The sequence below is a fragment of the Mus musculus genome, chromosome 8 (genome assembly GCF_000001635.26).
Source record: "Mus musculus strain C57BL/6J chromosome 8, GRCm38.p6 C57BL/6J".
Taxonomy (NCBI): Eukaryota; Metazoa; Chordata; class Mammalia; order Rodentia; family Muridae; genus Mus; species Mus musculus.
Window position 1 is genome coordinate 122,623,669 of NC_000074.6, and position 14,722 is coordinate 122,638,390.

At 53.5% G+C, this 14,722-nt stretch overlaps 1 protein-coding gene across 14 annotated transcripts in view; it reads right to left on the reverse strand.

Moving 5' to 3' along the window:
• Positions 1-1,467: 1,467 nt before the first annotated feature.
• Positions 1,468-14,722, reverse strand: part of Cbfa2t3 (CBFA2/RUNX1 translocation partner 3) — a 74,197-nt gene continuing 60,942 nt past the window's right edge. For 7 of the 14 annotated variants that reach the window (XM_017312544.2, XM_011248291.3, XM_011248293.3 and 4 more), the window contains 6 exons: positions 14,326-14,555; positions 12,074-12,171; positions 11,281-11,479; positions 10,692-10,760; positions 9,650-9,840; positions 1,470-7,308 (listed from right to left, as the gene is read on the reverse strand). In XM_017312544.2, the coding sequence (XP_017168033.1) occupies positions 7,039-7,308; positions 9,650-9,840; positions 10,692-10,760; positions 11,281-11,479; positions 12,074-12,171; positions 14,326-14,555 (1,057 nt within the window). In that variant the 3' untranslated portion in view covers positions 1,470-7,038. Of the gene's footprint in view, positions 7,309-9,649; positions 9,841-10,691; positions 10,761-11,280; positions 11,582-12,073; positions 12,172-14,325; positions 14,556-14,722 lie in introns of those variants that run through there. The other 7 variants (NM_009824.2, NM_177289.1, NM_001109873.1 and 4 more) reach the window with 4 other exon arrangements.

The window sequence follows — 14,722 nt, forward strand, 5'->3', positions numbered from 1 at the left end:
GGGATTAGTTTAGCTATATTGTAAGTGGAGTCTGGTGGCTGCCACCCCCACATCCTGGGATTGGCAGAGGGGTTGGGAGGCCGAGGCGGGAGCAGCTGTGGCTGGTGCAGCCCTAAGAAACTGTGTGCTTCTGACCCTAGCCTGACTCCTCATGTACCGTTTAATTCTTCAAAGTGGCTGAAAGCTGTATCACGCTTCATGTGATGGCTCATACTTATACTCAGTACTGGGGCAGGAAGATCACAAGTTCAAGGCCGGCTTGGGATCCAAAGTGAGGTACTGTCGAAAACAACTCACTAGTAATAAAAACTGGTGTGGGTTCCATGCCTCATAAAAGAAGGAGACTCTGTGGAATAGTCACATGACCTGAGATAATGTAGTCTGAGTAGAGACTAGTCACATGACCTGAGATGTAGTGACTGAGTGGCACTGGGCTCTCCCCAGCCCTGCTTCAGTTTCTTCCCTAGGTCTTTCCTGGCCAACCAGAGCTGCTCAGGGGCAGCATCCACATCTATACTGAGAACAAGCTGGCCATACAGGATGGACTGGACAGGGATAGACAAGCGGCCACGGATGTCCTCCTGCACGCCCTCCATCTCTTTGTATGAAGCTCTCTTGGGGTCCGGCCTGGATTTTTCCTGTACTTCCATGTGGAAGGCAGGGCATGGCGGGCCGTTCCCAGGCCAAGGCCGTCTGGATGGGGCTCAGGCCCTCCCTGGCCAGTCTCCCCCCTGAGCTCAGTGTCTGCAGTGGAAAAATTTTGTCACCCTCCTCTCTGTGCTATCCTGAGATCGCTGACACGCCAGGCCCAGTGGGGCTCCAGCCAGGCGCCTGGCCTAGGGACAGGCTTACCCCGATGCTGGCCTTCCCAACAATGCCTTCAAAAATACACCATGTTCCAAGCCGGTCACAGTACTAATGACAGTCGCTTCCTCCAGGCAGCTACTGGTGCAGCCTGAAGCGCTATGGCTGGGTGTCTGGTTCAAGAGGAGCCTTCTCTTTAGCCAGGACACAGTTGCCACAGGAGCAGATGGAGAGAAGGGTCTTTCTGCTGAGCCGCTCTGAGGCTCTCAGTGACCCCTCAGGCCTTGAGTGTCCCTTCAGTGTTCCCTCAGACCCAGTGTCTCCACCAGGCCCTCAGTGCCCCTCAAGCCTTTGCTGTTTTTCTCAGCCAGGTCTCACCATCTCCCTCGTGTGGACAGCTCAAAGAACTTGGCCCCAGCCGTAAGCTATAGGTCAGGCCCTTGAAACTCAGGGGTCCAAGGTTCATTTGGCGGGGGGAGGGGGTGTCCAAGATGGACCCCATTTGCCAAGGATCTAGCAGCAGCACAAGAACCTGAAGTTCCTCTCCTCTATGACCCCAAGACTTCTCTGGTACAACCGAACACCACGGTGACCCTTGTCTGTGCATCAGGTCTTTGAACACAGTGATCCGGTGTGCGCAGTGATCCGGAGGAGCAGCAGAGCCGTCGTAGCAAATGCTTACTTTATTACACAGATGTAATTAACCTGATCGCCACATCCGTGGCCCACAGGGCAAACATATAGGACAGCAGTAGATAGAGGTGGGTGGCGGGACCCAGCACCCAGATAGATGTGTAGGGCATGGAACACAGCTTTTCATGAACAAAACATCCAGTACTCTCCTCCCAGCTCCTGTAGGGGGAGAAGCAGTGGCTCCCCAGGCAGGCTGTGTGATGCTATGCTCACCCCAGGTATGGTGTGAGCTGAGGGCTCCTGGGCCTCTTGTCTGGGTTGGGAGCAGGAGGATGTGCTGAGCAGGCCATGCTTTGACTCAGATGCTGCATTCCTGTCTCCCAGTCTGGCTTGGTACCCTAAGGGCCAGCTGAACGGAAGGAAAAGGAACAGAACACAAGACAGAGGTTTCTAGGATTTGGGGACTTGTGCGAGTTGTTGGTTGACTGTCCTGGGCTTTATCTGTGAGCTGTCTCCAGGAATAGACAGTCCCCCTGAGCCCAGCTCGCCTCAGGCTTCTCTCCCTATCTTCTCTTCCTCTTGCCAGCATGATGGGTACCCAGGGGTCTCTGCCCAGCCTCATTTCAGAAGCTTCCCTACATAGTAGGAGCTTCAGGATGAGCAAGGAGTTCCCAGGGGGACTTGTGAATGGTCCCAAACACCCAGCAAATACTCCTTTCCATCCGTGGATTGAGGAGGGGCAGACCGGACAGGTCCAACTCTGAGCTCCTCGGGATCCTAACAGAGAAGATGGGAATGGTGCACAAAAGTCCAGGGGCACAGGGGACTAAGAGCACCCCGGTGTCAAGGGAGGCCAGCCCTGGCTTGCTCTCTTCTGGACAGACTCCTGGAAACAAGGACTTTGCCCTAATTTCAGGGAACGTGGCTGCCTAACCCAGGCTTCCAGAGCTCGTGAGCAGGCGTACAGACCCACCCCACAGCACAATTCTTGTTCCCTTCTCTCCCCAAGCAGCTCCAGATGTGTCACAGCTGCCACAAGAATGTATCCAACCTGCCCACGATGCCTACGGTAAGAACTCATATTTCTGGAGGTATCTGAACACCATGGTGGGGCAGAGTGCCAGGGGTGGGAGACGCCTGTTGCCTCATGGGTAGATATTCCTAGAGCAGCCCTGGACAGTTTAGGCCAAGCAGAGTAGAGGGCGTAGGAGGACCTGGTGTCTTTGGTACACTGATGGAGCTGACAGAACTCTGAGTACAGTGAATAGAGAGATGATAGGGAACATGGTTGTGTGCATGGGGCTGGAAGGTGTAAGGGCGTAGGTATAGTATGCTGGGATGGTGGGGTGGAGAGACAGTTTGGATGGAGCAATGGACAGGTGGAAAGATGGATTTGCCAATGGGTCAAGATAGATAGATGGGGGTAGTTGGCTGGAAGGGAGGCAGAGGATGATGAATGGTCAGAGGCAAACGGGTTCATGGGAAGATGGCTGCACGTGTCAGAAGGAGGAGCTCAGGAAAGCGTTGATCTGTCCGTTAGGCTGAGGAGTACAAGAGTGGACAGATGGATGCCAGGACAGATGGGTGCCGGGATGATACTTTGGTGTCAGCCTAATGATTTATTTGGAGAAACTAAACTTTGGGTCCCATCCTGATCCCTGCCCACTGTGGCCTTAAGGTGACACTGCCCACAGAGGCCCCGCCTCCCATTCTTGGCCTTCTCCATCCCCAGCTAACCCTCTCAGGTCTTCTGACAGATGTCCCTGTTAACTGAATCCTTCTGGGTGCTCCCCTGGGGGCTGGCTCCTCTCACTTGTCAGGCAGTGGGTGGGACCTGAGCTGTGGTGTCATTCAGCCAGTTCCTATCCAGCTGTGACCACACCTGGGAGGAGAAACACTGGCCTCCGCTCCTGAGCAGAGCTTAGGACTGAGCTGGAAAGTAGTCTCTTGGGTAGTCCTCACGGAAAGGCCAGTCTGGGTCTGAGGCAGGGCTGGGACACACAGGACTTGTGCCAAGAAGCCATAAGGTCATGAGATGGGATCTGGGCTGGGCCTTGGGGGTTGGAGAGCTCTGCCTGCTACCTGCCCTCCCTACTCAGCCTTCCTGGTTTAGCTTTGGCCACAGAACAGGAAGTAAAGTGGTATTCTGAGTTGGAGGCTCTGGGGGAGCAAGGCTCTGTGAGAGCCACATCGCCTAGGGGGTTTGGTTCATGCTTGGCTGTGGTTCCCAGGAGGCAGGGCCTGGGTCCATGGTGTGTGAACCAGAGAAAGGTAGCAGGGATGGGGATGGAGTACCATGCCCCGCCCCCAGCTCTGTGGAGAGCCCCAGGCAGACTGTAGGTTGAAACCAAGGGTAGGCTGCGGTTATGGCCACCCAGGGTATACCTCCCAATAAAGAACACCCATGGTCCCTGTCCCTTCAAAGCTGTGAGGTTGTCTGGTTGTGCTGTGAGGTCTCTGGGTAGCTGGGGTCAAAGCACAACTCACAGCTTAGCCAGGGCCTCGGTGCCCGGCTTAGCAACCCCACCTTATCCTCCAGCCTCCTTGCCTCAGGCGACACCTAACCCTTTCCAGCCCCATCTCCCTGCCACCCTGATTCTGCACTTGCCTTGACTCCTGAGCTCTGCCTAGCAGACATGGCATCTCACCCTCGATGTCTACAATTGCTAGTCAAATCCCATGCACAGGAGACTCACTGTGGTCCAATGCCATCTGACAGCCGCCTTGAGGGGCTGTCGCTCCCAACGGCTAGAGTATAGATGGGGGGGTGGTGTCTCTGCTAAACCCTAAATATGTAACCTGGCTCATGGAGATGAATTTGGCTGGGCAGCATTTTGTTGTCTGTGGTGGGCCCTCTGTTCCTAAAAGGTGGGTAAGGCTGGTAAGGGTAAGAAAGGAGGTATTTGAACTAAAGCAAACTGGTGACCCTTTGGGACCTACCTCAGAATATCTGGACCACATAGGAGCAGGTGCTCCGAAGTCCTGACACCAGGGACGTAGGTCATCAGGAATGCCACCTCAGGACTCCTGGCCCGGACTTCTAGAGACTACAGCTCTTAAGCACAACCTGAGGGGCTTAGCTTTGTTCCCCCCCCCCCCCAACATGGTGCTCACCACCCCATCACCCAGAGCTCTTTCCTACCAGTGGTCACTGGCCTGCCCTTCTGGAAGGGCCAAGGTTGCTGCATGCAGTGGAGTAGCAGAGACAAGAAGTACCGCATGGGGTACAGTTGGGAATGGAATCCAGTGATGCTCCTTGCGACGGGAGGCAGGTCTCGCTCTACCAGCACACAGACTCAGTGTTTGCAGGCAGACGCTCAGGAGGACTGGTCCACTAGAGAAGGGCGGGCAGGCAGGAGGCCGCCTTGTGTCCTGGCTTCTCTGAAACCCACAAGAATACATCTCTGCGGCCTTGGAGGGCTGCGGCCGCGGGAACCTTCCAGGGAATGAGATCTACCCCAGCCTTCCGAGCAAGGGTTGCTGTCAGGCTCCATTCCGGGCTACCCAACAGAATCCATAGAACGTTCTGTTAAACAATGGTCATACAGCTGTGAAGAAACACCAGCCACCAAAGAAGCCTATAGGACTCAGACTCCTTCCAAAGCGTTTCCTAAACCTCACAGACTTCCGTGGTTTGTCTTAATTTCTTTTTATTTGGCAAACATCTCCTCGGTACTGATGCCACGGTTTGGGACCTCTGTGGAGACTATGTACATTCACATTAACACACGCTGCACACCTTGCTCTGGGCAGGGCCCCCCCGGGCCCAGGGTTCAGGAGCAATCCCCCATATTGCACGCTAGGCCTGCGGCTTGCTGCAGCCACAACAGAGGTGCAGACCTGGACTGAGTCTGCTGTCTCTTTTTGTTTGGTACAGGCATGAGCCTTCTTCCTTCATTTCCTCCTTGAATCCTTGAGGGAGTCGAGCGGGCGAAGGGCAGGGTGGGCAGGGGCTAGAGTGTAGATGGGCAAGCATCACCGTCACCCCCAGGACTGGAGACCAACATTGGGGATACAACACAGGGATATGTACAGCCGGGCTGGAGTCTTCCGGGTGAGGTGCGGGTGGCTGCTGGCTTTCGTGTTTTTTTTTTTTCTTTTTCCTTTTTTTCTGTAAAAGTTTGAAAGAAATGAGGGTAGCCACAGCAAGACACTGGGGGCAGGGTGATGGGGCCGAGATGGAGGTAGGGTGGGATGGAAGAGCAGAGAGGTAGAGGAGGGAAAACTGAGAAAGCGTGATTTGCTGTCTCCTTATGCTCTCAAAAGCAGTCAAGAATCAACCAAAAAGATTGTCACAGTTTCGTTTAGGAAGTGTGCTCTCTCTGGGAAGAGCACTTTAGCACTTTTTTTTTTTTCACAAGTGGAAATGACTTATGAGAAGTCCCAGGAAGGTGTGGGGACCGATGGAAGGAGGTGCCTCCCTTGCATGTAGGGAACGCATGGACGGAGCCCTAGGGCACACAACGCTCAGGCTCACGCTGACTGGGGCTTCTGGATGCGGTGCTGAGGGTCACGTGGCCTTGCTGCCGATGGCTCTGCCCAGCAAGGATGCTGCCTACTAGTCAAAAAGGAACAAAAGGTTTCTTCTTGGCCCCACCCACCAAATCCCAGCATCCCAACACCCCCTGAACAAAATCAAAACCCAAATCAAAGACTGACATGCAAACCAACCCAGGGCGGAGAGACCATGAAGAAAATACTTTGGCAGTGATAAAAATAAATTTTGGATTTCAATTTCTTGAGTTTGCTTTTTTGGGCTTCCTTTGGAGCGAGGTGTGTCTGGCATCCTTGGCTGGCTAGCTGGCAAGGTAGTTTACAGGTGTGTTTCTTTTGCTTAAAAAAAAAAAAAACTTTTTGGATTTTTTTTTCCTTTTTTTTTTTTTCACTTAAAGCCAAAGAGTTTGACATTAAAGGAGTAAAACCTGAAACAAAAGCTGCTTCTTAAGTTGGAAATTGCAGTTGCTCTCATTATCTCTGCTGTGTGCTCGCTGATGCCCCTGGGGCTGGCTGGGCGATACAGCAACTCTGGATAGAAAAATCACAGTTTCTTCCCTTACTCATGAGGAATGGGGAGAACCCCACAGTCTTCTTTGTCCATTTCTAAGTAGCTTGTTTGCCAACAAAACAAAACAAAATCTCCAAAAGTTCTTCATGGAAAAGAAAAGCTACCAACTAGGTTTCTCTGATGACAGAGAGATCATGTGGACTTTACAAAGACAGAGACGCCGGAGAGTCAGGGAAACGGCAGGAGACAAAGACACGGAGAGACACACAGAGAGAGGCAGACGCAGAAAGACAGACGGACACAGAGAGACGGACACAGAGGGGACAGACAGCGGCGGAGCTGGCCACACTCCTGCTGGTGCCACTGTCTGACGCTCTGCGATGCTTTCTGAGGGTGCTTGCGATGGACGAGAGGCTGTAGAGGTCCCGGCAGACCTTGTCAGGTAGCTGGGGCTGCACGGATGCAGTTCTGTTGGATCTGTGTTTTCTTTTGGAGAGAAGCAGTAGCAGCAATGGCTCCAGGCAACTGGTGGGCCACGGTGGGGCCAGGAGGTTGGCAGGGCATGGCGTCCATGGGCTGGGTGTCAGATCTGGAGGTCAGCGGGGCACAGCAGCGTCCAGCGGGCCTGGCGGCCCCGGAGAGCAGGGACGAGAGGGCCCTGCCGAGCCGGCTTCGCTGGGGCTGGCAGTGGCGTCAGGCTGTCCAGGTAGTGGGTCAGCCACTGCAGCCGCGGGGCCCTGCAGACTCTGGCCGCACACGTGATGGTGTTTCTCCCAGTCTTTGTGCTGACAGAAGGACCCGCAGTAGCGGGCGGCGTTACAGCCACTGCACGTCTCGCTGGCCTTGCGCCCGCAGTTCCAGCAGCTCTGGATGTGGAGGAGGGCAAAGGAGACAGTCAGAATAGGACAGACCCCATGTGCCCAGATAACCTGCCCACTGATGAGAAGGAGTGTGTGTGTGTGTGTGTGTGTGTGTGTGTGTGTGTGTGTGTGTGTGTGTTTTGCAGGGGAGAGCTATGCATCTTCCCCCAGCTGCCAAGCAGTCCCTTTGGGAGGAGAGGTGGCTATGGACCAGAATTCTCTTTTCTGACTATTCCTCCTCCTACCAGGAGCTACAACAAACATTCCATTGAACTGGAAGCTCAGACTTCTCCCTGGTCATTTTGGGCTTCTAATGCCCTTAAACCAACAGGCTAAAAAAGGAATAACAGTGTTAGGAGGGGTGATAGATCCAGATTACCATGGGGAAATTGGATTACCTCTTCACAATGGTGGTAAGCAAGATTATGTCTGGAGTGTAAGAGATCCCTTTGGGCGTCTCTTAGTACTAGCATGTCCTGTGATTAAAGTCAATGGGAAACTACAACAGCCTAATCCAAGCAGGATGACAAAGGACGCAGACCCATCAGGAATGAAGGTATGGGTCAATCCTCCAGGAAAAGAGCCAAGACCTGCTGAGGTTCTGGCTGAAGGAGAAGGAAATACAGAATGGGTAGTAGAGGAAGGTAGTTATAAATACCAATTAAGGCCACGTAACCAGTTGCAGAAACGAGGATTATAAAGTAATATGAATGCCCCATTGTAAATTTACAAATGCGTTTGCGATTGTACGAGGGATAGTTATATCATGTTAGGCGTATTCACAACCTTGTTATTGTTTCATGTGAACATGAGATATTATTTGTGTCAAGTTGACAAGGGGTGGATTGTAGTGGCTGGAGATCCCTGGAAGGTGGCAGGGCTGTGGAGCTGGGTGGTTAGCCCACTTCTTGTCTCTATTTGGCTTCTAAAGTCTCAGGCCTCAACCCTCACCAGCTTTCCTGCTCCACTCACGAGGCCTTGCTGGCCTCTCCACTAGGAGAGTTCTTTTCGCCCCTTCCCCAGGTATGTTCGGCTGTCAGATCTAGTACTATCCTCACTTCCAAATACCCAACACCCTGGTCGGCTCTGCCCATCTCTTGACAGCTGAGATCCCGAGATCATGTATGTTTGTGTGCATGTGCACATGAGTGTGTGAAGATATAATATTAATATATATATATGTGTGTGTGTGTATGTGCATATAAATATATAAATATATGCATGTGGAGGCCTGAAGACAATAGCTGATATTATTCCTGAGCACTTTCAACCTTATTTTAAGACAGGGTCTCTCATTGGCTAACCAACTGGTCTAATATGGTGGACCAGTGGGCCCCAAGGTCTACCTGGCTTTGTCTCTCCAGTGTCGAGACCTGGCCCTTCTTTTTTTTTTTTTTTTTAAGATTTATTTATTTATTATATGTAAGTACACTGTAGCTGTCTTCAGACACTCCAGAAGAGGGCGTCAGATCTCATTACGGATGGTTGTAAGCCACCATGTGGTTGCTGGGATTTGAACTCACTTAAAGGGCATCCTATGAATGACTTGCCCAGAGTGGTCTTTCCTTTTCCTCTGATGTCCTGCCAACTAAGCTTCAGAAAGTGTTCCTTCACCCACCCTGCTGAAGGGAGCACAGTGCTCAGACATCTGGGCACATAAGGCCAGCTCTCCTGGCTTTCTTCTTCCTGGTCATTGGACATCTACCTGCATGCTAGAAGCCGAGGCAGACCCTGGGGTCCTGAAAAGGCTCCTAAACCTCTTTTTTTGTTGTTGTTGTTGTTGTTGTTGTTGTTTTGTTTTGTTTTGTTTTGTTTTGTTTTTTGAGACAGGGTTTCTCTGTATAGCCCTGGCTGTCCTGGAACTCACTCTGTAGACTAGGCTGGCCTCGAAATCAGAAATCTGCCTGCCTCTGCCTCCCAAGTGCTGGGACTAAAGGATGCACCACCAATGCCCTGCTCTCTGAAACCTCTTGCTTTCACAAGTTAAGGAACAGAGGGTTTGACATCAACAGGCTTCAGTGGAATGGAGCTCAGTGGAATGTGTCAGACCCCAGATAATCCTTTATTCTCTGGACCTTTAGCTACTGCTCCTGCAGGTTGGGAAGGCCTGAGGGACACCTACCAGGCCTCATGTGTTTCTCTCTCTCTCTCTCTCTCTCTCTCTCTCTCTCTCTCTCTCTCTCTCTCTCTCTTTACTGACAGAGCTGAACAGGCTGCAGGTTTTCTTGTGGCACCAGAGACAGCCATGGCCACTGAGAGCAGAGAGTTCATGAGACCTGGAGGTTGTACAAGTGTGGTGTTCGGTCAGCCCACAGACTGCAGTGCACCTGGAGGCTGGTGGCCCTACCTCGCTGGAGTCCTCTTGCTGGTTGATGACAGTCAGGGCATCCTCCGAGGCCTGTCGCTTGGCCTCCGCCAGGGCTCGTTCCATCTTGGCACGCTCTGTGGTGATGAGTTCATGGGCTTTGCGCTCCGCATCAGACACAGCTTTCTGTAGTTCTGACATGGCCTGGCGCTTCACCTCATTCACAGCTTCTTCTGTAAAGCACAAACGTAGGATGGCAGTCACCCAGGCTGGCTCCCCTGGGGTTCTGGACCCTCTACGCTCACAACTCGGGCAGGCGCCTAAGTGCAGTTGTGTGCACACATGCCGACCATACATTGCGTGTGTGCACACAAAGGCACAAGTCAATGACTCCACTCGTTAGCTGAAAGGTATGTATGTGGGTGAATGTGTGAGTCCTGGGCACATGTGTGCAACCCTGGTCACAAGGAACAGAGCCATGGGTAAACTTCCAAAGCTCTACCTGCCAGCGTCATGGTTCTTACTCTGGTGTACATCTTCAGTGAGTGAGGGCCAGGTCCTACCCACAGTATGGTCTAGCAGGTTCTGGTAGTGTCCAGGATTCTGTTCTAACAGGCTTCAGGCAAGTCAATGCTGTGAGGGACCTGCTTTGAAAACAACAGGTCGGCTTAGACCTATCCATAGGGAAACAGAGGTACACTATGTGAACCCTGGCTGTAAATACCTGATTCATATTCTCTCTCTCTCTCTCTTTCTGTGTGTGTCTGTGTGTGTGCATGTGTGCACACACATGCATTTTGTATATACCCCTATGTGTGACCCAATGTGTAAATCCCAAACTTGCCTCGTGTGGAGACCATCTGTGGAGACACAGACACTTCTTTTTGTTTGTTTGTTTTTCAAGACAGGGTTTCTCTGTGTAGCCCTGGCTGTCCTGGAACTCACTTTGTAGACCAGGCTGGCCTTGAACTCAGAAATCTGCCTGCCTCTGCCTCCCGAGTGCTGGGATTAAAGGCGTGTGCCACCATGCCCGGCAGACACGGACACTTTTTAGCGGTTGTTTCCAGGGTCTGTCTTTACTCACCAGCCTTCCTCCAGATCTCTTCAGGCATGTAGCCAGACAGGGTCCTGGGCGTGAAGTCCCGGTGAACATCTGGAATAAGGGGGCAGGGTACAGTGTCACACACAAGGTGGGGTCATCAGTTGCCTTCCTCCACACTGGATTCCCTTCCTCTCTGGCCAGGGTTTGAAGGCAAGAAGTATCTTTCCTCTTGGGAAAGAGGGCTTCACATGCTACCAGGAGAATGGAGGGATTTGAGTGGCATACTCTTATAGACAGTGAACATGGATTCACGCTGGGATCTGGGCATGTCCCGGACCACCTCACCCCCATCTCCGTAGGCACCGCTGTGGTGGATGGGTAAATAGAAGCCCTCGGGTGCCTCCTCCTAAGCCTGGCCTGTACCTACCAGAATCTGGAAGGTCCAGGCTCCCTAGCAGGCCAGGCACATCTTTATGCCATGGGAAAGGCCCCCCTTTCCAAGTGAGGCTTCCTGTTTAAGTAAGGACCGAGTGTTGGCTAGCTTTCTGGAGAATTAGTGGCATCCTACAGAGACTGTATAGGGCTAGCAACCTCTCGCTACAGGTCCTCCATGTTCTTGCTTGGTACACACCTAGCTGAGACCCCTCAGGGCCACTGCAGCTGTTGAGGGACCGGGCAGAGATGGGGGTAGGGCCCTTCTTCCCCTCCTCAGAGTCACTGTAGCACCGGATCCAGTGGTTGAGTTCCTCACGGTCGGCCTCCTGACACCGGCGCAGGACGGTGAGGGATCGCCGGGTCTTCTCCACCATGTCCATGATGCAGTTCAGAAGCTGCGGGCGGGTGGCAGGGCCTTCAGGACGTTGGAACCGGGGCTGTGGCCAGATGTGGCCATCCAATATGGAGGGGGTGGTCAGGGAGCCAGCTCAACGTCCCTGAAGGCGGGGCACAGAAATCTATACCTTGGCTCCCCACAAACAGTGAAATGACTCCCAGTGCCTGTGGGCACCCAACTTGAATGGAATCTTCTTTGGATGCATGGTAGGGGTGGAAGGGGCTTGGGCTGTTTCCTTCAAAACTCTCATTGCCAAGAAAGGTGCATGAGGGCCAGGGGAGTGGAGGTCCACCTGGCCTGACCAGGGGCTCAGGCACAAAGATGTCCTACATCACTGGGGCTTGACTCTGCAAGTGTCTGAGCAGGAGATGGTAGAGGAGGAAGAGCCAGTGTGCATGGCTCTTTGGCAGCATCCTGACAGGCCAACAGTGGATAATGACCCTCACATAAAAGGGCGGGCAGCCAGTGGGCATGCCGGTGGGTCCTACCAGGAGATGCTGAACCAACCCAGAGGAGCGCAATCTCAGCGTGGATCTCCCCACCCCAGCCTTGTGCAGATGTTCAGGGAGTCACACGGGCGTGGCAGCCCCACCTGGGCACTCACACTGTTGAGGTGCTTCCATTCTTCTGCCCACTCGCGTTCTGTGAGCCTGTGATCAATCACTTCTTCTTGTCGAGACCCAGGTATGGCTGTAGAAAAGGCCACACACAGTTAGGCCCCCATGCGGATGACTAAGCCCTGACTTGGATCTCAGGCCCTGCCCCTACTCCCAGGTGCCTCCTACTTCCTACACCAGGGGCGTCGGGAATCTAAACCAGGCCACCTCTGTTGTGCCTCATGACTCACTGCCTCCCGGTAACCTGCTAACCCAGCTCTTCTCGCTTCGCCCATTTCTGATAGGCAGCTCTAGATGAACTCACTTTAAAGGTTTCTCTTATCACGGTCCAGAAACCTCCAGGCCTCTGGGCAGCTGCTTAACTTAGGTGTGTTTATGACTTCCTTTCAGATAACTGCACTCCTATGCATTCCTCAAAGTCCAGGCCCGAGGGGCCCCTCCACAGCTGTAGTCTTTGGAATTCCTCAGGCCGTGTGTGTGTGTGTGTGTGTGTGTGTGTGTGTGTGTGTGTGTGTGTGTGTGTGTGTGTCTGGTCTCTAGGTACAAGATCTCCCTGTTTACTCTACTATCCCTGCTCCCAGACTGTCAGCTCCATGAAGAAAAATGGCGTGTTGTGTTTACCTCTGTGTCCCAGGCTGAACTCTGACCTGGGTGTTTACCCCCCCCCCCCAGTTCAATCTTGGGATCAGATCTACCTGCAGCAGGATCAAAGCAGTAATCCAGGATGGTTCATTCTCCGTGGGATCCTGGGGCCCTTATGTTGCCACTCCCTGCCTCAGTTTCCCAACCCTGCCTAGTTCTTGCATCATAAGTAGTTAGAAAGAAAAGCCCCAAGCTGACCTGATAAACTTGAGGGGTGTGCCCACAGTTACCAGGCAGAAAGTGGAGAGGCGGTGTTGGGTGTAAGGAGTCTGAATCTGGATCGGGAATGACCAAATGGGGTGTGGCGGGGTGTGGGGTGCCACTGGCTGGGGCGTGAGGAACATGATGGCCCTGTCTTGGTTTCCCTGCAATGTCAAATGCTCCCAGTGTCCTAACTGAGGCTGTGCAGGTGACCTGGCAGCAATCCAGACTTCCTGGGGGGTGGGGGGAGGCAAAACCTCTCTTTTAAGCAGCCATCAGCGCCTTAGGACCTCCTGCTACCCTAACCTGAAATGCCTCCCTGAGTTGCAGAAGGGCGGGGAGTGGCCACAGCCGTCATCCAGCACCCTCTCTGGCTGCCCACGAGGGGCCTGTGCCAACGCCCAAACTAAAATAGAGGCTGAGATCTGTGCGACAGCTGGCGTTTATTTTTGCATTAGCAGAAGCGGGTGGGAATTAGCACCTGCCTGACCCGGCTGTGGTGAGCCAGACACTGTCACCTGCTGCCTAGGACCAAGCCCTGGAAGCTTCCATGGTGTGGGGGCAGGGAAAGGCCTCTGTTGACCCTGCTCTGGGACCCTATTGGCATTCTGAGTGACCCTGGATGGTCATTTCTAACATTACGTTCCAACACACCAGGGTGTGGCAGGGACGGCCATCTCTGGGTTTCCGCAGAGTGTCGCTGTGCCCACCCATGGCTGCCCCACTCATACTCCTTGGACTTCGGTTTCCTTTGAGGTGTGGGTACAGACTGGGAAATGACAGCGTGCAAGATGAGTGGCATGTGTTCTGTGTCAGCTGCTGTCCTTGTCATCGGTGGCTGGGCCTTGGGGTAGAGTGTGTGTCAGGTGCTCTATCAATAACCTATCCTCACATAATCTCTGTTCTGACAAAGAAAGAAACTGAGGCACAGGGAGGTCACATGGCCCACTTGAGGGTCACTTCTGAATTCGAGGAAAAAAGGCAGCCCTGCTGGTAATCTTACCCTCAGCTACCGTGGCCTCATGCTGCCCAGGGCAGGAGTGTATCCCAAGGATTAGGGTCCTCTACTGTGGTGTTATTCAGTGTGTGAGGAGTGGCGACTTGTCTCTGGAGGGGCAAGTCAGGCTACATGGGCGCTGGGGTGGCTGCTGGCTCCTTATACCCATTTCCTTACTGGACAGCTGAGGTGCTGCTGGCAGCTTCAGTGTCCTCCACTAGAGCATAGGTACAAGCAGGTGCTGACTGAACCCCTAAATAAATGCATGCGGACTCTTTCCGACACCAGCACACGCAGGCGTAAACATGGGCACAAACTCACAGACACACAGGTTCCAGACTATGTGTTCAGACCTCAAGCGGTTGACGGCCCTCTCACACCGCTTACCCAGGGGCCGGTGGCGTTCCCGTAGCTCTCGGGGATCAGGATGGCGGTAGGAGTCCCGGAAATGGTGGGCCATGGCCATGTCCTCCAGGCGATAGTGCGGGGGTGGGGGTGGCGTCGGGTGGGGCAGCCCATTGCTGGGGCTGCAGCGCTGGGCGGGGCTCAGGGTGCAGGACCGCTTACTGAGGTGGTCGGGGTGCAGAGGGTCCCGGTCTGATCCATTCTCTTTGGTCCTGACCAAGAAAATAGGTGACCAATGGACATCAGCCTCAGTCTTGGATAGAGGATAATAATGGAGGGGAGGAGAGACAGACAGGGCAGAGGTAGAAAATCAGAGGAACACCCCCCCACACACACACACACTGGGTTCTGGTCCCCCGCTCTGACCTCCTCTGGGGCT